The sequence below is a fragment of the Plutella xylostella genome, chromosome 3 (genome assembly GCF_932276165.1).
Source record: "Plutella xylostella chromosome 3, ilPluXylo3.1, whole genome shotgun sequence".
Taxonomy (NCBI): Eukaryota; Metazoa; Arthropoda; class Insecta; order Lepidoptera; family Plutellidae; genus Plutella; species Plutella xylostella.
The window spans coordinates 9986806-10007500 of NC_063983.1; the positions used below are offsets into that span (position 1 = coordinate 9986806).

Here is a 20695-nt window from a genome sequence, read left to right on the forward strand (position 1 = left end):
TCTTTTAAAATAAACACAGTAATTCAAGTTTATTATTTTATTTCAAACTGAATCCTGTATACAACAATATAAGCTCCTTCATTCAAATGAAGTGATACTTCTAAGTATTTATTCTTATCAAACTCTTATACATTTTTCATGTTGTCAATATTAATATTGATAACGGATATTCAAAATATCTTAATTTTTTGCTCAGATTTACTAAGTGAACACAATTACTTATTCTCGTCAATACCACTGCTACTTTTATCTTCATCTTTAGTTATTGGAACTTTTAGCTCTTCACTGATGTTTGCTGCTTTGCTGACATCTTCATCATCAAGCTTGACTGGATTTCCGAAGTCAGCACCACTGTCAATAACCATCTTCTGCTTGAGGGAATGCTCCCACATTTCATCAAATTCATCTTCTTCCGATTCGTCAGAAGTGGTCTGATCACTCTTGGTGCGGGTCCTCGACTGCCCCGGCTTGCCCTCATTGCTCTTGGACCAGCAGTAGTCAAATGGGTAACTCACATTCCTGTTGTCATCGGGCTCTATTTCAAAGCGTGAAGCCAAAGCATTGAATGTAGGGTGCACCCCATCCAGCAAGTTCACGTCTATTTCTTCAAACCCTGTGATGGACTTGAAGATTTCCTCAGCAGACATCACATTTGGCACTCCCTTCTTCTCAAAGAACTGAAATGAAATAGCAATTTTAGTATGGCAATAATATTAAGACTTAGACAAGGGTTTTGAGATATAATTTAGTTTAAAATATACTTACATTGCTGATATTACGGCAATCCCTCAACAAGAATTGCAGACCATGAGGGTGGTCAGGCTCCACTGACTGGGAGACATCAATGATCCAGCACTTGCGCTCGTGCCACAGGATGTTGTACTCGGACAAGTCGGCGTGGATCATGTGCCCCACTGTGAACATCTTGTGCATGAGCCCCACAACCTCTTCATACACACTGGTCCACTCATGATGCTTTAGAATTATGTCCTTGATCTTAGGGGCTGGCTTGTTGTCCTTGCCGATGAATGACATGACTAGTACATGCTTCTTCAAGCAGATCATGTCAGGGCAGTTGACGCCGATCTTCTGCAGACGCATCATGTTGTGCATCTCCTTCTCGGCCCACATGTGAACGATCTTGCGAGGATTCTGCTTGGAGAACCGATCCTTGAACCTGTAGTCAGCTTCAATATATTTGTCTCGAGTTTTAAACTCATTCAGGGTTGTCTTAAAGACTTTGATTGCACATTCCTTAGGCAGTATCATGTCAGGGAATGCTGGGTCACTGTTGGCATGCAGGACCACAGATTCTTTGCCAGTGGAAATTACCCCATTGATTTGCTCTAGCATTCCATTGTTGATGAGTTTAAACAGAATGAGTTTAGTCCTTTCATCAATACCAAGGACAGCTGTAGCTTGACTTTCTTTTCTGTCCAACATCTTGTGTCTGCGGGCTTGGTCCCACCGGCTGTGAGCTTTTAAGCTATTGAACACAGTGTTTGGCAGCTTCATGTCAAAGCCGGCGCCATCTCCAGTGCAGAACTCAGGAGGGAAGGCCATGACTCTGCAAGCATTCCTCCTGCCATTGATGACACTGTCATGTTTAGTCACCATCTCGCCTTCCTTCATCTTGTAGCCCCTCTTGGGGAGGCTCGCGAACTCCTTCTCATTAGTTTCAAATCGGTCCCAGTCCTTCTTGTCAGACTTGTAGACATCCTCGTCCTCTGACTCGGAGTCGTACGCGAGGGAGCTCGGCACGTGGCGGTAATTATCAAACGAAATCGACACTTTAGCATCGCCATTCTTCTTCTTCTCTATCAGCTTTATTTCGTCATCGTATTCCTTGTCGAACTGACATTGCAACACTTTTGCAATGATGGCGTCAGAGTCGCAATAACCTTTCGCGTTGGATTCTTCGATTTGCTTCAAGACCTCCGCCGGGATGGCCTCCTGCGCCTCGCTCGGGGCGATGTGCTGGTCCGACACTATTTCAGCAAACCGCATGTCCTCTTTGACCTGAAGACCTTTAGCTACTTCTTCAGACATTATTTCGGAGAAGTTTTGAACGACAACCGGTTCTGCTATTCTTTTCCACGGATTAGACATTTTGTTTAGGTAAATAATATCACAGTTTTAGCTTAAAAATTATAAAATAAATAGGATTTATCTAAAATTTATAGGGTTTTTAATATAAAAATATGATAGACACACAACACAATAGCAAGTGTCACTGACAGATGTTATGTAGCATAGACCAGGGGGGGGTCACTGCCTTAATGGCTGAACTTTTAGTAGAAGGTAGCGCCATCTCTTTATATTACTCTTATTACCAAAAAAGATGTAAGATGGCGTTATGAACAAGACCATAGAACAATAACAAGACACATAGATAAGTAGTATTAAAATGAATGTCAAGATTGTCATGATCTATGGCTATTATGAATAAATTGCGTGTCAGTGTCAGTTCAGTTGTCTTACAATGTCTCGCAAATACCTAACATGTTTAATTTTTGTAAATAAAAGCCTATATTCTCGGTATATCGTTATTTATAAATTTTATATACAAATAAAAATGATGTGTCAAGAAAAAGCATATTTATCCGCTAAAAGTGTTTTTATGAAATTCTTGCGACCTAACAGATTTCATATGGATCCAGGTTCCACGTGGTTCCACGTGAACCGAGCTGAAATGGCGGCACTGGCAAAGAGCGTTCGACATCTTCATATCCGCTGAAGATTAAAATACTATGTGTACCAAACTGATAAATGTCGTCAAAGATTTGCCTCGCGAGGATAAATGATGCACGCAAGATAGTAATCTTGGACGAAATTACTTTATCACCACAAGTGCATTATGATGCCGCTAGGGATCAATTGAAAGGATTTGCTTCTCTTGGGAAACATTAAACTAGCAAAACATAAATTGGTTTTCATGGTGAAAGGAATAAAAAAGGAATACACACACCCACTCGCATATTTTTTTACAAGTGACATGAACAAAACTGAACTGAAACATTGTTATATGCGAGGTAATAAATAATTATGTATATAGTTAATAATTTATTTTTTATTTATTGTTGCATGTAGGTAGGTACATAAATAGATTGAACTTACATTTAGCTAATTAATGTAATAACTGTTGTGTGGTGTAACTACGTTAAGGCAAATATGTCTTACTAGCTGTTCCCGCGCGCTTCGCTTCACCTTAAAAAGTTTTCCCGTGGGAATTCCGGGATAAAAAAAGTTGCCTTTGTTCTTTCCCAGAGTCTAGACCGTATGTATACGGAATTTCATTCAAATCCGTTCAGTAGTTTAGGCGTGAAAGAGTAACAGACAGACAGACAGACACAGTTACTTTCGCATTTATAATATTAGTTAGGATAGTTAGGATTAGGATATCATTATAGATTGAAGTTAATAACTTGTGATAACAATCCTTACTCCTTACTAATATTATAAATGCGAAAGTAACTGTGTCTGTCTGTCTGTTACTCTTTCACGACAAAACTACTGAACGGATTTGAATGAAATTTGGTATACATACGGTCTAGACCCTGGGAAAAAACATAGGCTACTTTTTATCCCGAAATTCCCACGGGAAAACTATTTAGGGCGAAGCGAAGCGCGCCGGAACAGCTATATCTATATATACAGGGTGTCTCAAGGGCACCCTGTATGTATGTACAATGAGGTTGAGAAATAAAAAGAGATGGCGGTGTTCAGTATGACGTATAGAGTATGACAAAAAACTCCTTGAGATGCCACTCTTTTCACAATTATTTATTTTTTCTCTATGGCATAGACAAACATTGTACCAGAAGCGAGGTAGAGTATTTTTGTCTATGATTCACAATCAGAATAATAAAAACGTTCTCTTGCCACAAGGCGAGGCTCTCTAAAGCTGCGTACAGACCGGCCCAACGAACGGGTTTCGTTGGCCTTCGTTTCTGCAATCGGCCCTGTATTATGTATGATAAATATCCATCGTTGGGATAACCGTTGGCCCGGTGTGTACGCAGCTTAACTAATCTGTAGACTTTAGCGCGCATTGCGGTCGCACCGGCTTTATAACCGGCACAGCGGAAAAACCGCAAGTGATATGTAGCAAGTTACAGATTTCTCATTTTCATTTCATTCAGGCTCTCTGACGAAACTAAGTGACTAAAACCAAGAACTTTAGACGTTTTATATAAAAAGTCCTTGGACAAAACAGTAAAATAAAATACAGGCATGTGTTTTACAGTTTTATTTAGGTCCTAAGAAATAGTTTACTTTGCGGATTTCTTGGCAGCGGTACCACCAGTGCTTCTCTGAATGCCTGCCTGCTGTGCCTTGAGAACCTTCACGATCTTCTGCTCCTCAATGAGGAAGGCCCTGACGATGCGCTGCTTGACGCACTTGTGGCAGAGAACTCCTCCGTACGCGCGCTTCACGGTCTTCTTGCGGTAGCACAGGCGAGACCTCTCAGCGGGCCTGGCGGGCTGGATACCCCTCAGTTTGCTCTTGCACTGACCACATCTTGGGATCTTCTTCGCCTTCTTTACATATTGGTAGACAAGGCGGCCACCAGGTGTCCTCACTCTGGAATTGAGAATAAGAATATGTTAATGGATTTTATCTATTGTGGTGTATTATGATGGGTCTAAATCTCAAAGTTAGTTTCTACAATCCGGTAAGCTGACTGAAAAGGTGCATAGATAATAATTTGTGAGTCAGTTTTAATACCAAAATCTGTTACCAAACCATGGTTACAATATTTTTAGCAGATGCTATGAAGAGTTATTTATTTATTTTCTAATTACTTCCATACATAGTTGAAACCTATGAGAATAATAACAGTTTATTGCTATGGGGGCACCACAGTGTCTCTCCTGCTAATTCTTATATTCCTAAGTACAATAATTAACTGCAGTGTAAATGCACTTTTTAAGCTTTATGTTGAAGAAAACAGTTGATGATGCTGCTAGGGTTTTGATTGCTACGGCAAGTAGTGATGTGATGTGAAAATAGTTAATATGATGAACATTAACACATAATTCAAACATTAACTGCAACAGACTGCAGTGATAATCATGTTTAGTGGTATGTTTTGATTCTTTAGCCTAAGACATAATACAGGAATTAGAATGAGAATATAAAATAATATATAATATGATAAATGGCATTTATGTATTACTTAATAGGATAGATAAAGGCGATGGACCATTAATGCCTGACAACGATAGTCAATGGCTATTAGTGAAATACCCAAGTTTGTTTACATCAAAATATCACATAGTATTTAACTTTACAGGGTTCAAGTTTCGGCTAACATGTCATGCTTACATATTACCAAAGATATAACCGCAGAAATGTAACTAAAACTTAGAGTATGCAGAGAGTACCAGTGTATACAACTGGTACTTTAGAGGTTAGGTCTCAGTCTGAATAAACTTAAAAATCACAGTAAATAATGTTGGGGACTGCAATAATGTATAGAATATTACCTGGCATGGTCAAATTATAGTAAAGTTTTTAAGATAACACTTACATTCTCCTTTGATTTGACTTTGTATTGTACGACAATCGTCGCCTGAAAGTAAGCCGCTGCACCATTTTGGAGCTGAAATATGAAATAAATTCTATGTAATAACTATTTTGATAACGAATTCACTGCAGAATATCACTTTTAATCATGTAAATCATGAGATTATATTCGATTTTTCATATTCTTTAGAAAACACACAAAATTCCAACCTCTTTGACAGCTGTTGACAGTAAAAGAAACAAAAATTGTTATGGCAACATTAAAAAAGTATAAAATTTGTTTTCATTGATTATTGCCGATCCGTAAATCAATAATTATTCTGAGCTTCTTGCTCATGAAAAATACTTCGAAGTCTTTGTTTGTGGTTCGTGAAAGCCTGGCAACGACGACTAGGTGGTGAGGATCAGTCGCATCATCAATTTATCATCATCAGCCAATAATCATCCACTGCTGGCCACTCCCAAGGAGCGCCTTAACACTCGGTCCTCGGTCTTCCTCATCCAGCCACAAGGTCGTCGGTCCAGTGGGCAGGAGGTCGTCCTATACTGCATTTGCCTGTTCGTGGTCTCCACTCGAGAACGCGTCTACCGCAACGCAACGGTTATCGGTTTTTCGGCAGATATGACCAACCCATTGCCATTTCAACTTGCACATTTTGACAGCTATGTCGGTATTTCGGTAACCTTCGTCGTCTGACGGATAACCTCATTCCTGATTCCTGATACGATTCATCAGCGAAACGCCAAGCATAGCTCTCTCCTTAGCACGCTGAGCAACTTTAAATCGGTGGACCATCAGTGTCCACGCTTCTGCACCATACAACATCACACTTATCACCAACTGGCAAGATGCATTGGTTGAGAACTTTTGTCTTCAGGCCCTGAGGGATGGGATGACCGAGGAGAATATGTGACGGAGTTTCCCAAATGCAGCCCCACCAAGTTGGATGCGCCTTGTGGGCTCCCTAGCCGAATAGTCTGCCCGAGGTAAGGGGCAAGGCAAGAGGGTGGTCATAAATCTGCCACCAGAAGAAACGAAGAATATACTAAGTAATAAGTAGGTACATACGAGTTTCTGATTGAGAACCCATGAAATGGAAAACGTAGCGCGGATACAAAGTTCTACGGTTGAAGGAAACTTTCACTATTATGTGACATAATTAAACAGCTTGGTCATTGTAGTTGGATGAGGAATGCTGAGGATAAAGTGATAGCTTGGAGCCAAATATATACCTACGTCAGTAAGTCAATACTTCGAGCCAAAGAAGAAACTTGTAGTCCTCTTGTGGAAACTGGCAGAGAGTCAAAAGCCAAAATACATTAGTGCAAAGAAAGCAAACCCAACGTTAATATTTAACATGGCAACATAATTATGACATTTCGTAAAAATTAAAATGGCTGCTGTGTTTGTGATGGTGATGTTTTGTGTGACCGATAATTTGTGATTTCTGGCGTTAATTGTGGATTCCTGAGAAATGGGTAAGTTTTTCAATTATTACTAGATATAGTCTATTCCATAAAATCTAAATTTACACCCCTTCAGTGCAATATCTTGTAATTAATAGTAGATTGTACTGCCCGAACTTGTTTTCATTGAAACACTTGTCGAAGTTCCTATCTGAATCGTTATTTAGGTACATTCTGGATGGTGCGGGACCTCATATCTAAGGTTTCAGTTAAAACGTAACATTGCCTTTGTCATATGTTTTTACCGTGTGAGTTTATAAAGCTACAACAGACATGTTATGGAGTTTCAGCCATGCTGACCCTTCCCAGCTTTCTTCCAGATTCTGTTAAGCTTGCTGATGTGAAGTAAATTAAAAGTTTGCGATAGTTAGACGTTTGTTAGTATTAGTAAATCTCAAGTTTTGAGTTAGTGGGTTTAAATCTTACCATTTTAATCAGTGTTTTCAGTACTTCAATCTAATCAAATAAAATGAGGAGTACTTTATTAAATTTACAATACATATAATTTTTACCTATATCAAATATTTTTGTTATATTGATGATGAACTTAGCATTTAAATAAAAGGATGTTGGTACTTGCAAGTATTAAAGTTGTAAAATTTAATATTTACAATGTTTAGTTTGCATTCCTGTCCACAGATGTCGTAACTTACCTATTTGCGTGGTCACCGTAATTCTTTTTTTCATGAGCCAATAATAGTATTATCTACTGCTGGACCATTGCTGAACGTAGACCTCTATGTCTCTACCAAGAACAATAACATTTTGTCTTTGTCATTCTTCCTCCATTATTATCAAACTTTGTTCTGAAACCCTTGTTGAAGAGAGACTGAGGTGATGAGGTCCCTGTCTTTTCCAACTTTTTTTTTACACATTCTAGTAATATTATATTATATTTAAATCTAATGTATCTAATTGAAAATTACATTACAAGAATGTGACAATGAATTCTCTTGACATACAAATAGGATTTATACTTTCCAAGGATTTTCTTCAGTATATCATTATCAATCCTATTATCCCTATCCCTAAACATACATCTTGATGTAAGTAACATATAGTATACTTAACGTGACCATTTTTTTTTTTTTGTCAAAGCGGGACACCTGCGGAATTTCATATCCCTCAAAGATACATATATTATATTTCTTTCTTATCTTCTTATCTTTTCGCTCAGTGTATCAATTATTATTGAAAGTTCAATCCCTACGAAATGTGAAAGAGATGCATGAATGGTGAATGACCATTTTTTTATATTTATCTAATAATCTTGTAAAGTTGGTATATTTAGGATACCTAAGTACTTAGGTAATATGTTTTTATAAATATACCAGACGGGCACACTACATAAATCCGAATTACTTTTTTACAATTATGAAAATAACGATTTTTTAAATTATGAATTCCATAGTTGGAAATGAGACCCGAAGGAAGGCGCAAGAGAGGAAGACCAAGAAAGATGTGGCTTGATTGCGTGAAAGAAAATATGAGAGAGTGTGGAGTGAATGAGGATATGACAGAGGATAGGGTTAAATGGCGTGACATGACCACCAAAGCCGACCCTAAATAAGGATAAGGCAAGGAAGAAGAAGAAGATGAATTTCATAGTTCTAGTAAATTTTAAGTTTCCGAATAACGAAAATTACGAATAGTTGATAAATGAAATTTCAAACAACAGATTTATTAAAATGGCTATAGTAAATTTTTCAAATGCAATATAATTTTGATGTTTTAAATGTACGATGTTTTATTATATCGAATTGTTTAAATAACGAATCCCGAAGTTTTAATATTTCGAAAACACAAATCCCCGAATGTAACTTACTTAACAATTTAAATATTTTTTTGCTTCGCTCCGCTTCGATTTTTAGACATCTATGTGCACCTAAACGCTCCTCTTCGCTTTGCTCGTCGTCGCACCTATCTTTAGGTTTAGGTCCTAACGTTTTTAAGGTTAAACACCGTAAAAATCCGAGCAATTGTTTTGCTTTGTTGTGTTACTTAACAACAAATAGTTTTCTATGTAACAATATTTTTACTCTATATTTGAAACGCTCCGCTTTGTTTTTCGTTATCTATGTGCACCTAACACGCTCCTCCTCGCTTTGATCGTCGTCGCATATCTATCTTTAGGTTTTGGTTCTAAAGTTTTTGAAACGTTCATTTTATTTTTGACAAAATCACGAACTATCATATTTTTGATCCGGACTTGATATTTTTGTGATTTATTTGTCTGTATTTTATTTTTCGTATACTAAAGTAATCGTATTTTTTAACGATCGTGTATTTAACAATCGTAATAACAAATCTTCGTGATTATTATATCTATTCGATTTGAAAAAAAACGTTATTGCAATATTTTGTAAATTAGGTACATATTCGGTGTTTTCAATTCGGAAAAAAGTTTTTCAGACAGATTTGCGTAGTTTAATTTAAAGTTCTTATCAATAGTGGATCTTATCTTATTTTCACATTCATAAAAGTTAATACAGATTACTTTTTTGGAAGCCATGTACTCCCACGCATTTCTCTTTGTTAGGAATCGGTAGGTGAGCGAGATAAATTTATATACACGATAGATCGTCACTGAACGAAGTTACTCGCGGAGTCTCGGTGGAACTCGGACTCATATTACTCCCTATAGTCTATGTGAGTAAGTGATAAGAAGATAAACAGTTGTCTCAAATGATTAAAAGAAAGAAAGGAAATATGGGATGAAGTTGCAAAATGTAGGTAATTTAAATTATCGTTTGGTCTGTTTACGAAAGCGGGACATATTTGCCCTCGCGGGGGACAGCGGGACGCACAGCTTGAAAGCGGGACTGTCCCGCCCAAAGCGGGACGTATGGTCACGTTAAGTATACTACATTTGGGAATCAAGGACTCAGAGAGTGTATTACATTCAACCTTGTACTGTTCCTCACATATGTTACATTGAGGGTGTTATTCACTGTGCTATTTCTTATAGATTTAATACATGTGGATTCTATCTACAATGTAGTAAGTTCATCTGTTATTATTATACTTCAGTATACCATAATAGTTAGTAAGTTAGTATTAACGTTCAGAGAACTATTGTAGTGATATCACCTCCATATGATTCCTAAATCAGGGTTTGTATGCATTGCATCATTGAGTCATAATTAACAGTATTTGGATTCCTTGCATTCTCAAAATGACGACATAGCCCTTCATCGGAAAAGGAAATTCATAGGAAAGGGTACATTCAAAGATCAATGTGAAAATAACCATTTTCACAAACATTCTCCTTTGGCTATGGCACCCCAAAAAATTAAGTGCTTGTCGAAATTCCTCATATCATCAGCTGCACTTCAGAGCCCTCTAGACAGAGAGTTCTGAACTCCTCAGCTCAAGAGTCTTTTCAAGGTAGCCAGTGGTAAGTGATAATTACGGAATTCATAGCTCCTTTTCGGATAGTGTGCCCAATCTATGTCTTCACCTTCGCATCTTAATTTCCTTGCCAATGCTAGATGGTTGGCACAGTACGTATTACAGTTTACCTATAATGAGCCTAGGCTTATAAGTCTTCATAAAATACCAAGTTTTATTACAAAACTGGGATTCACACATAAAAAAATCATAAATCTGCTTGATTTATAAATTTAAGTATTTTTACTATTTTATTATTATGCTTGTGTAGTCCCACGAAGCTATAACCTCGGTTTTCCAATAAACTATATTTCAGGTAACAAAATAAATCGGCGTGACCAATTCGAAGAGCTATTCTTTGCTTCTTTTTTATACGTTTTTGGTCTAAATCCTCATACATTTGTTATGCGCCATGCCTCATCCTGAGGTGTCAGAAATAAGCCTTTATAAAATGTTTAAGGTGCTTACGGTATACATAAACTTAACTCTTCGTGGAACCGGACGGCATTGAAATGGGATGTTCTTAATAATAATAACAGGCATTTTCTGTAGGGTTGGTTTAGTGAATGTATAATGCTTTTCATGTAATTTAATTTTTCGTAGTCTTTAAATTACCTATATAAAATCTTATGACGATGCCCTACAGTGTATTCTTCATAAAAAGTCGCCGAGTAAATTTCTAAAAAATCTGATCCAATTTCATTCAACTATACTCTCTGCCATTTATCTCCAACTTTGTTTACTTAAACTTCAACTGTTCTAGAAGGTTTTTCAGAACTCAGTATCAGAGTCGAGCCAAAGTTTTTACCGATGTGTTGCTGATCCTTGCGCCGGCAACCCTAGCTCATCCCGCTCGCGGCCATGTTTGATTTTTTCCCGATTCGACGCGGCCCGACACCACCGACACCTCGCGACAATGGCTCGTAACGACGACCTCCGCGCTCCAGACTCGACGCTGCTATTGTTCAATACACATGCCCTCAAGGTACTTGTGTGGTAGCATATTCAACACTATATAGGCTTTAAATTAAGGTATTTGGTACACCCTTCCTGTCTATACATTGTTTAATTTATTCAAATCACTCTCATTGAGGTGGACTCTACACTAAGCTCGTAAACCTCCGATAAGAACCTTAAATACGCATTTACATCTGATTACAATATTCATAATCCAGTTTTTGCTCCCAGCGGCCTTAAAGGTCTATGAATTTCATTAGCCATCCCACCAGCCCTGGTCGCACTGAACGCAGCCATTGTTGCATTGAGTGCAGTGGAATGACATCCATAAATTACGATTTAGGTATTGGAACGGTCGTGGGTAGGCGTGAATTACTCGCTCGCCTGGTCTGAACGAATTGTTGGACCATAACATAACCTGTGCAGCTAAAGTTATGGCCACAAATGGTCGTGACAAAGTGCAAGTTCCCGTGGTGTTATTGAAATAGTTCTGGTCGTGAAGCCGTAACTCTTGTTTCAGAGAACAGTGTTGCCACATTACGAGCCGCTTATATTAAAAGCACTCAGTCACGAGGCAATGAAGAAAGGTCATCAAGAGATTCTAGGAAATCAGAAGACAAACTCGGATGTTTTCTTTTTTCTCTATCCAATGTTGTTTTTGTCCACTCGAAGCCACGAGTGCCGCAACCCGTGAAGTACTTTAGATGGCTTATCAAGTATTCTTGAATTATTTTGTCGACTGATGCGACACGTGTTCTTGTTATTATTGGCCATTTTGTCGGAACACAAAACATCTCTTGAATCGTTGATAAGTTAAATTTGTACATGTACGTTGATATGCGCCCTGACACGCTTACGTACTATATTGTATGTTCATCGTAAAACTAATTTAATTATGGTTAAAGGTATTATTTTTAAAATTCGTGTTTGAAAGTGCGTTAGGATCCGTCTCAGATGAGATCGGCCGCGCATCAGAAATGTCAGTCAGATATTACGATGTACTTCGAATTATCCTCACCATCTGCCATTATCCGTATCCAATCTAAAATTCTACTCCATTTGAACCCAGGGTATTCTTGTAGCTTATTCTTTAATTCAATGGTATAAACTCTCTCGATTCCACACAATACTGATTGTTTCTGAAGATAAGTGCCCAGATCAGTCCGTTGTCGTGAAGGATAGAGGCCTGTCAATGACACATTTGAACCTTCATCCTGGATCGGCTGAGGTATCAGATATCGACCGGTGACCATTAGTGGCTGCGTTCGTTATAATTGCTGAATCATAAACTTTTATGAGCATAAAGCTTCAGAATTTATTAGATGTTAAATAAATCATATCAAGATTTGAAGGAAGCGTTTATTAAACCTTGCACTTGATGCCTTTCTTGACGCCCGATCTAAAAACGGAACAGTCAGGATTTTTTAAAAAGTCGGATTCTGTGTTGACAATATAATAACATGCCCATTTCCTCCTAATTTTCTTGATTTAGATTTTTTTTGTCCCCGTGTCGGCAAACGGCGTGTCGGTCGCCCCCCAACCCGTTGGTCTGATGATCTGCGGAAGGTAGCGGGAAGCCGCTGGATGCAGATGGCGGGTGACCGTTTGGGGTGGCGATCGTTAGGAGAGGCCTGTGTCCAACAGTGGACTACGGAAGGCTGAGAGAGAGAGATTTTTTTTGAATTTTTTAATTATTTATTTAGGAAAAATAACAGAAATAGATCACAGAGAGTTATATGCAGACGGATATAAAATAAATGCTTAAATCTACTTCCTTGAACATAATTGGAAACGTAGGAAATGTATTTATTTAATATTCCTTTTAAAACTTTATGAGCACTTTGCTTTTTTCCACGGCGATCAATCTGACGCTGACGCCAGAAATTCCTACGACAATGTGCGTATTTCGCCGTAACTCACTGGTTTGTTTACAGTTCAACGACTTCGTGAAAATACCGAGAAAATGTGGTAGGGAACACGATCTAAGGGTTCAAACCTCTTTAGATGTTAATAATAGATGTTTATTTAACAACATCGTCTACATTTCGTTTACAACTGCGTTCATTCCAATAGCTACAGTTGGAATAATTGTGTAGATGAGTGTACGAACAGTGTTGCAGGCAGTAGCAGCAACATTATGCATCTACTTCAATTGTAAAGCTACAACCACCACTGGACTGAATGTGATGGTCGTGTAATTGCGAGCACTTCCTGCCCGCATTTCATATTCAAAGCAATATTTTATATTCCTTCATTCCACGACGAGATCCATTCCGGACCACGTGCACCTGACGTCGCCTACAAACAACCCCTGATCGAAAATAACTGTCATATTGTAACGATTTATCCAGACATTTGTCCGACTCTGCATGCGCCGTAGCCTCTCGATGAATCTCAACCACGGCTTTGGCGTAGGCGTATTGAAATTTAATAAGCTGCATCGGATGATTGCAGACAAGACTGGCTCGGTCTATGAGTGGGTGACGATCGACACCCTGATAATTATGGCCGAGAATTCGCGAACACGTAGGCAAGCACCGGCAAACCTGTTAATATCGTTAGAATTACCTGATAAGATTTAAGCGCATTCCCCGTAGTGAAACACCGAGTTTAGAGGACGAGAAGGATATTCAAGATGGTGTGATAATCTTGTTATTTATATGTTCGCCCCGACTGCCCAATTAAATGTGGACTTAGTAATGCTTAATCCGACTTATACTGACACATTTGGTATTTATTTTAAGGCTCGGATGTGGATTCCACACGGGCACACACTTAAATCCAATTTAATATTCTCTATCCTTCTTAGAATCATCAGCTACATGTTTTTGTAAGAAAATCTTACCCTTATTATTGTTGTGAGTCCAATATAATACCATCGTCGGAATACTCAAGTTTTTGTATTGCAAATGATGCAATGAAATGCATCGTTTCTCGAAGTAATAACATCTCCTACGCACATGCGTTATTTTTCATTTGAAAACGGGGGTAATTTCTTGTAACGGGTCTTGCCGCATTTGTTGTTATTATTGCCGCACTAGTGTGTCTACAATAGGCCCACTCGCGTGGAGTACTGGGCTGCGTGCTGAGTGCAGTTTTTGCGTGGCTGTTGATGCGGCGCGCTCATTGCCTGCAATTTGTTCGTACGTGCGAAGAGGGATTGCCTTCCCTAATTGCCGCCTGCGCCCGCTGCGCTGGCTGCCTTATTTATTTCGCATTACATACCCCTCTCTCCAATTAATTTCTCGGAAGTGGTCAATTGGACAGTTTGGCATGAGAATGTATAATGTCGTATGATTGCCCGTTTCTCCAGGCCGTTGGCATTCAACGTAAAAACTTTTAAACGATGACAGATTGATTTATTAATTTTTAATAGCCGGCACTTGATCGGAGATTCGCCGCAAGTCCATGTATGTGGAGCCATAAATTGCAGCGTGGTGGTGCCGCCGCCGTCTCGCCTCTCCCGACAGCGTGTAGTTTATTGTTAGTTCTGTATGTGCTCCTATTAGGGACCTGCTGACGTACGCAGACTTACAGCGCCACTTATAAGGCAGTAAATAGCCGCTGGAGCACGTTCAGATTGATGTTCAATGGTGAATATTGGAAATCGTGTCGGTACGAAGATCTGTATAAGGATCTTTTTTTATGTTCGCTCGCGTTGCAAACGAAATTACGTCTCGACCGGCGCCGCGCGGCCGCCTCCACTCGTCTTTTTACACCGTCCGAGTCGGATTTTATTATTTTTATTTAACACCTGCATCCAGTAATCTGTGTTCGACGATCTCCCGAAAGCTTAAACTCTTTTTGGGCGTGCTTTTGTGTCGGGTGCGGTCGATTTATGGTGTTGGATGTTTTGTCGTCGGGAAGTGTCGTTTAATTTTTCTTGTCGCTGGATCGTTCCCGCGACAATCGATTGTGTACGCCCTTGATTGAACTCTTTGTCGGAGCCTCGACGCGAGTTCGTGCTCCGGGCGAGGTGCCGGCTCACTCCACTAACATTGTTCCCGAATAAGAACGTAATTTTGAATAATAGGTTAGTGCCCGGTCCGGCTACAATGTGAGTGTTCTCGAACAGGTTTTATAGGCAATTACTATCACCGATACCTCGATAGCAATAAAATAACACATCTAATAGTTATTAATTATCCTAAACGCTAATGGCTACCGGGGCAGGCGGCGCTCGGGGAGGCCGCGCCGGCGCCGGCCGCGTCCCGACCCTGTTATTGGGTTATCTATAAACAGTACACGCGGCGGTGTCGCCACCGTCTACGTTATATTTCTCTATACTTTTTCACTATCAAATTGTTATAAATAGGATAAAAGGTACATTAAATAAAACATACGGTTTAGTTGTTCATTTAAATACAATACAATATACATATAAGTATTTCAGATTTCGTTTGGAGAACTTTTTAGCAAGTTAATAACGGCTGTAGTTTACGGTCTTGTATAGAATACACCTATTGTAGCCGCCGAATGTCATAGAGCTTAGAAACATTTTGCTGGAGGACTAAATCAGCTTTTCTACTAAATTGAGTGAGTGCGTGTTTTTTTTTTTTTTTTTTTTTTTTCTACTAAATTCTATGAATTTGGGGGTTAATATCTTGTATCCAAATATAAGAATTATGGTACCATTTTTATCCGTCTGTGGATCAATCCACCACAAGCTGCACTTTTTGAAAGTTTTTGTGGAGTCATCCCCGTCCCACGCATTTGTAAGGTACACCGACGACGGTTTAGTTCGATAGTGGATTTAGAGAAATCGCCTCGAGTGATCTGTTTTTATCTTCAATTCTCTGTTATTGAGATCGACGTGATCAGGGACTTTAGAACACTTATTTCTTTCGGGATATTTCCTTTAGACCTTTTTATGTTTTGGTTTCATTTGAAGGTTCTGTATGAAGAGTACTATAAAAGATAATAATGAATTAATGTGTTTCCTGACATTATGTGTTATGTATATAAATCATAAAAATTTACTTTTCGAATTCCCAAGCCACCTACCTAGCCTGGCCTAGACCTACTATAAAAGCAAAGAACCTAACTAAAAAGGCGATATCCTATTATCTAGGAGATCTTCATTGTCTGACTCATAAACAATTAATAAGTCATGTATACCGTGACAAGTGACATGTACTGTCACTGCGGCCAACATTAACATTATAATTTTCCATAATAACAGCGAGTAGCACTGTATAATTAAGTATTTTATTACCTACGTTAGTGCATCGTCATTTTATTTCAGCGAATAATAAGAGGATGCATCATGCATTTATCCGACAAGATCATAATTTCATTTGAAATTATAATCCTGACCTAAGATTATTTTGTCTTGATAATCTCTAAGTGCTCTTTACCCATGAACTTTAAATATATTTTGTTTTTATGGATATTTCAGGCATGTAGTTGTTGAACTATCGATTTCAAATACAAAACAGACTGTAAGGTTAAAAGTTCAGTAGTCTGCTTGACAACCCTAGGCAATATTAGCAAGCAGGAGCAAAATCCTCGCCTATAGTAAGTAAGTTAGTCCAATATTCACCGCGCAATCCACATTGTGGGTTTGAAAAGAGCTTGGTATGTCAGCAATAATTAGATAAATCTGGTGAGCCGAGATTGCATTTAAATCAGAATTGTCGCGCTATCGCATCATGCCATGTTATCTTCAATGAGGCATTTAGAGATAAAGTCGGTTGCTACTGTTAAATTGCCAAATCACACTTAACAGCTGAAGGTATCAGACCCGACTTGATATCAGAGCTATACCTGCGGGGAACGAAGGAAAAAAATTACAGTATATGTTAAGATATAAGATTATTCATACCTCATCGCCTCAATAATTTTATACATTTTTAACCTTTTGTGATAAATGAAAATTATGCTTATGTAAAGTGGTATTTTTTTCGTAATGTGTAAACAATAATAGCAAAATAAAAAATAATTTTCAAGAAAAAAAAAACTTTCCGTGACAGTGTCAAAGTCTAGCTGGACCAATTGACCAATGTTAGTCACCGTGTTGTGAAAGGATTAGCGTAATATTACGCTGAATACCCTGGATACGCCGCAAGTATATTTTAGGCTTCAGAAGTTACCTGCATTAAGTTGATTAAATTTATAGTGATACATCTGCACGTGTTACATATACTGTGGAACGTTTTGAGGATCGGTATTTTTGAAGCGACCTCGGGTTATAAAATAAACCCAAATGAAAAAAGACCTCGTCCCGTGGCGCCTGCGCAGATATACGAACAATCTTATTTACAAATTACTACCTGTGCGTGCCCGTTGGACCTTTTCCCCATGCTATACAGGTTAAATTCGCTTGTGTAACCACTTAGGATATGTTGGTAAAACAATAAATCATATTTCGCCCCCAGAATGCGTGTTTTTACACAAATAGTATTCATTAACAAAACGCATAAATATATATTTGTAGAATTTATATCCTCTGGTTTATTGGAGGCAGGTTTCTAGTAATTTTGCGGTTTCTCAAGCCATTATCATCATCATCCTTCCCTGTTGAGTTTTTAAAATGTAGGTTAACGTAATTTGGTTTAAGCTGTTTTTAGTTGAATCGTTCCATGATTGTAAACTAATTCAAAATAATAATACCTAAGTGCGAATAGCGTAACAACTACAAAAATATTGCAATGAGTGGGATCTTCTATTAGGTACCTGTTTTTCCAAACCAGTATCAAAGCGATTACCTATAACCATTTATAGTTATAAATATTTAACTATCCATAACAAACTTGTATTTAAATGGAAGTATAATTTCAAACGCGCTTTCAACAAGTTCAATCCACACAGAAACGCATAAAAAGAGCCATATAAAACTTGAAGAAGGATCATTCTAAGGCCAACCCTCATCAGAACGAATATTAATGCAAGTATTTTCTTTATGCTTATATCCTTTTTTATATTCCACTGACTCCATATGGCATTGTGCTGGTGTCAGAATGATACATGCAGGGATGTGATTGACAGATTCGTTAAGACCCTCTTGTGATGGTTCCTATCCGCTATTATACTCGTAAGATGGCTTCGGATATTATAATATTATGAATTCGTTGATGCTGGCAACGGCATTGAACTTGATCAGTTTGATACTTTTCATAGACACACGGCTGAAGGATCTATGTGTTCATGTAAATAGGAGACGATGGACTATTGTGTCATACATAACTAAAGCTTTTTTCCTTACTGTAACTACTACTATATGGTCCGTATCGTAAACACGTGGAGTGGTCCCGTGAAGCTAATCACCACATTACCATAATTCAGGCGTGAGGGACGCGCGTGATATTTACAACTCTACGTGTCATGTTTATATAAATCGCCCCGGAATTTATGATATCTGTAAATTTCTTTTAAATCCCGCCTGATGACTACATGCGTATGTTTAGGCCAGAAAGAGTTATTGGACCATATGTGACACTAACATAGATTTGGTGGCGCCTTTTTCATTCACGAGACTGTTACAAAAAATTATCCTGAAAAATATCGATGTTTGTTTAATAAAAACTATTTATACTAAAACTAAAGAAACACTCATATTCAATGCTAGAAATATAGGTACCTAATACTGGTACTAGTTATTATTCTGTGCCTATACTATTAATTAGCATTTAAAAAGTAGGCGTTCGAATATTGTATCTTGGTCTATGTTTGACTAGAGTGTACACAGAAATGATAAACGTCAGTTAAAATGATGGACGCGGCGCCCGCGCCGGATCATTTGAGATCTTTTCACAGAAACAGATTATACGGCTCTGCATTACAACTATTTATAAATAAGTTAAGTTTTAGATTAAATTATGCTCACATTGTAGAACATGTTTCTGGTGAACGTTGGAGCAAAATATCTTCGCCCTGGTCTATATAGGTACTATGTACCTGCATGACTTATACCTAAACTTCCTTATGTATTTGTTAAATTTCTTTGATGTGATATTAATACTGAACTACAATACTTACTGATCACAATATATATATATATCCTGTTAAAGTTAGTTGTATGTTTAAATGACGAATATAAGACAGAGGTTGGTTTATTGCTCTGAGCACGTCAATACTGTTGTTACATCCATAGAATTGAGGCTTTTGAACATTTGCCACCCACTCGGCGGAACACTTGCAGAGCTCTGTATTGAAGGCCTTGCGATTTACACCCTGCCTTTCCACTGCCTCCTGACTGAGATCACCGGCACTTCTGTACTGTCATTACTTTATCGGCACTGCATTTGTGATATATTTCATATCCTACTTCCTGTTTTATTCTTCTAATTATGTATAATAATAATGAATGCTAATGTTTGTAACTCTTTCACGGGAAAATAATGAAGAAAATTTCAATGAAACTTTATAGGAGCTTTTACGTCAGAATAATACGTTGGCAACTTTTTTTCTATTTAGTTCCACTTGCACCAACATATTAAATCTACATTAAGGGTTAAATATCGATTTAGTGTCAAATTTTATATGGATTGAGGTTTCTTAAATCGAGATTTGACACTAATTCTAGATTTAAATGTTTGTGCAAGTGGCCCTTATTTATTTATCATACCTATTAGGTAAACCTGGAGAACCTCAGTGTCGTGAATCACGCTGTTCACAACTCACCTCGTCATCAGACCCCTCAGCAGGCAGCGTCACTCTGTCTTTCCACATCCATCCAGTCCAACAATCATAAACTCCACCCTGTGACAGCCCGTGACTCCCAAACCAAGTTAATAGGATTATAATTTTTTCGACAAATAAATCTTGAAATTTTCCACATAACGAAGCGTAGGCGAGACTTATTTCTAATCTCGACATTTAAAAAACAAACTCGTACGCCTCCGAGGCTTGAAAAGGCGAAGCTTTAGCTACGGTTTATAAATGATTTCCTGTCGAACCGACGCCAAGTGTAAACGGCCCTCATTAGGAACCTACACCGGACATAATGCTTTCGTTAGACTCCTATTGTATACTCGAGAGTAAAAAAGGAAAAGTTATGATACCTACCTATACGTTATATTTTTTAATATTTCATCTTTCTAATCTAATGCGCATTGTAAATTGAGATTATACGTCGAATCGACCGAAGTTTAAAATAGAGAAAATCTTACAGAATTCCGTCTTGACAGAGACTACGCAACATACAATCTGACTCAGGAAACGTATGACCTCTTTTTCGTCTGGATTGGTACCCCAATTAAGTCGTTTCTCCATTGAATGAATCTATACGCGAGACAGTTATTATGATTTAAACGATTCAAACAACTTCAATTTGAGTATGACTCCATCGACAAATCTGGGGTTGCCATTGATGACCCGTCTTTTGAATAATTCATAAAATAAGTTACAGTAC

The 20695-nt window shown here is 38.1% G+C and overlaps 3 protein-coding genes across 3 annotated transcripts in view; 1 reads left to right on the plus strand and 2 right to left on the minus strand.

The window, feature by feature from the left end:
• Positions 1-22: 22 nt before the first annotated feature.
• LOC105395744 (serine/threonine-protein kinase RIO3) lies at positions 23-2247 on the minus strand. Its single transcript, XM_011567706.3, has 2 exons — positions 766-2247; positions 23-677 (listed from the first exon to the last, which is right to left on the minus strand). The coding sequence occupies exons 1-2, from the start codon at positions 2107-2109 to the stop codon at positions 216-218; spliced, it is 1806 nt and encodes a 601-aa protein (XP_011566008.3). The 5' UTR covers positions 2110-2247; the 3' UTR covers positions 23-215.
• A 1987-nt stretch (positions 2248-4234) lies between these two features.
• On the minus strand, positions 4235-5820 carry LOC105395743 (60S ribosomal protein L34). The gene is made up of 3 exons (XM_011567705.3): positions 5740-5820; positions 5534-5605; positions 4235-4584 (listed from the first exon to the last, which is right to left on the minus strand). Exons 2-3 carry the CDS (start codon positions 5596-5598, stop codon positions 4272-4274), a joined length of 378 nt encoding a protein of 125 aa, XP_011566007.1. The 5' UTR covers positions 5599-5605; positions 5740-5820; the 3' UTR covers positions 4235-4271.
• A 1061-nt stretch (positions 5821-6881) lies between these two features.
• The window catches only part of LOC105384947 (bone morphogenetic protein receptor type-1B), a 79431-nt gene continuing 65617 nt past the window's right edge, over positions 6882-20695 (plus strand). The window contains exon 1 of the mRNA XM_038116791.2: positions 6882-7008. Coding sequence (XP_037972719.2) covers positions 7005-7008 — 4 coding nt within the window. The 5' untranslated portion in view covers positions 6882-7004. The remainder of the gene's footprint in view (positions 7009-20695) is intronic.

Excerpts from the sequence above, each read along its gene's own strand:
- LOC105395744 (XM_011567706.3), bottom strand. The coding sequence starts at position 2,109 with ATGTCTAATCCGTGGAAAAGAATAGCAGAACCGGTTGTCGTTCAAAAC. Across the intron at positions 678-765 it reads ATTGCCGTAATATCAGCAAT|TTCTTTGAGAAGAAGGGAGT; the intron begins GTAAGTATATTT and ends ATTTCATTTCAG.
- LOC105395743 (XM_011567705.3), bottom strand. The coding sequence starts at position 5,598 with ATGGTGCAGCGGCTTACTTTCAGGCGACGATTGTCGTACAATACAAAG. Across the intron at positions 4,585-5,533 it reads AAGTCAAATCAAAGGAGAAT|AGTGAGGACACCTGGTGGCC; the intron begins GTAAGTGTTATC and ends TCTCAATTCCAG.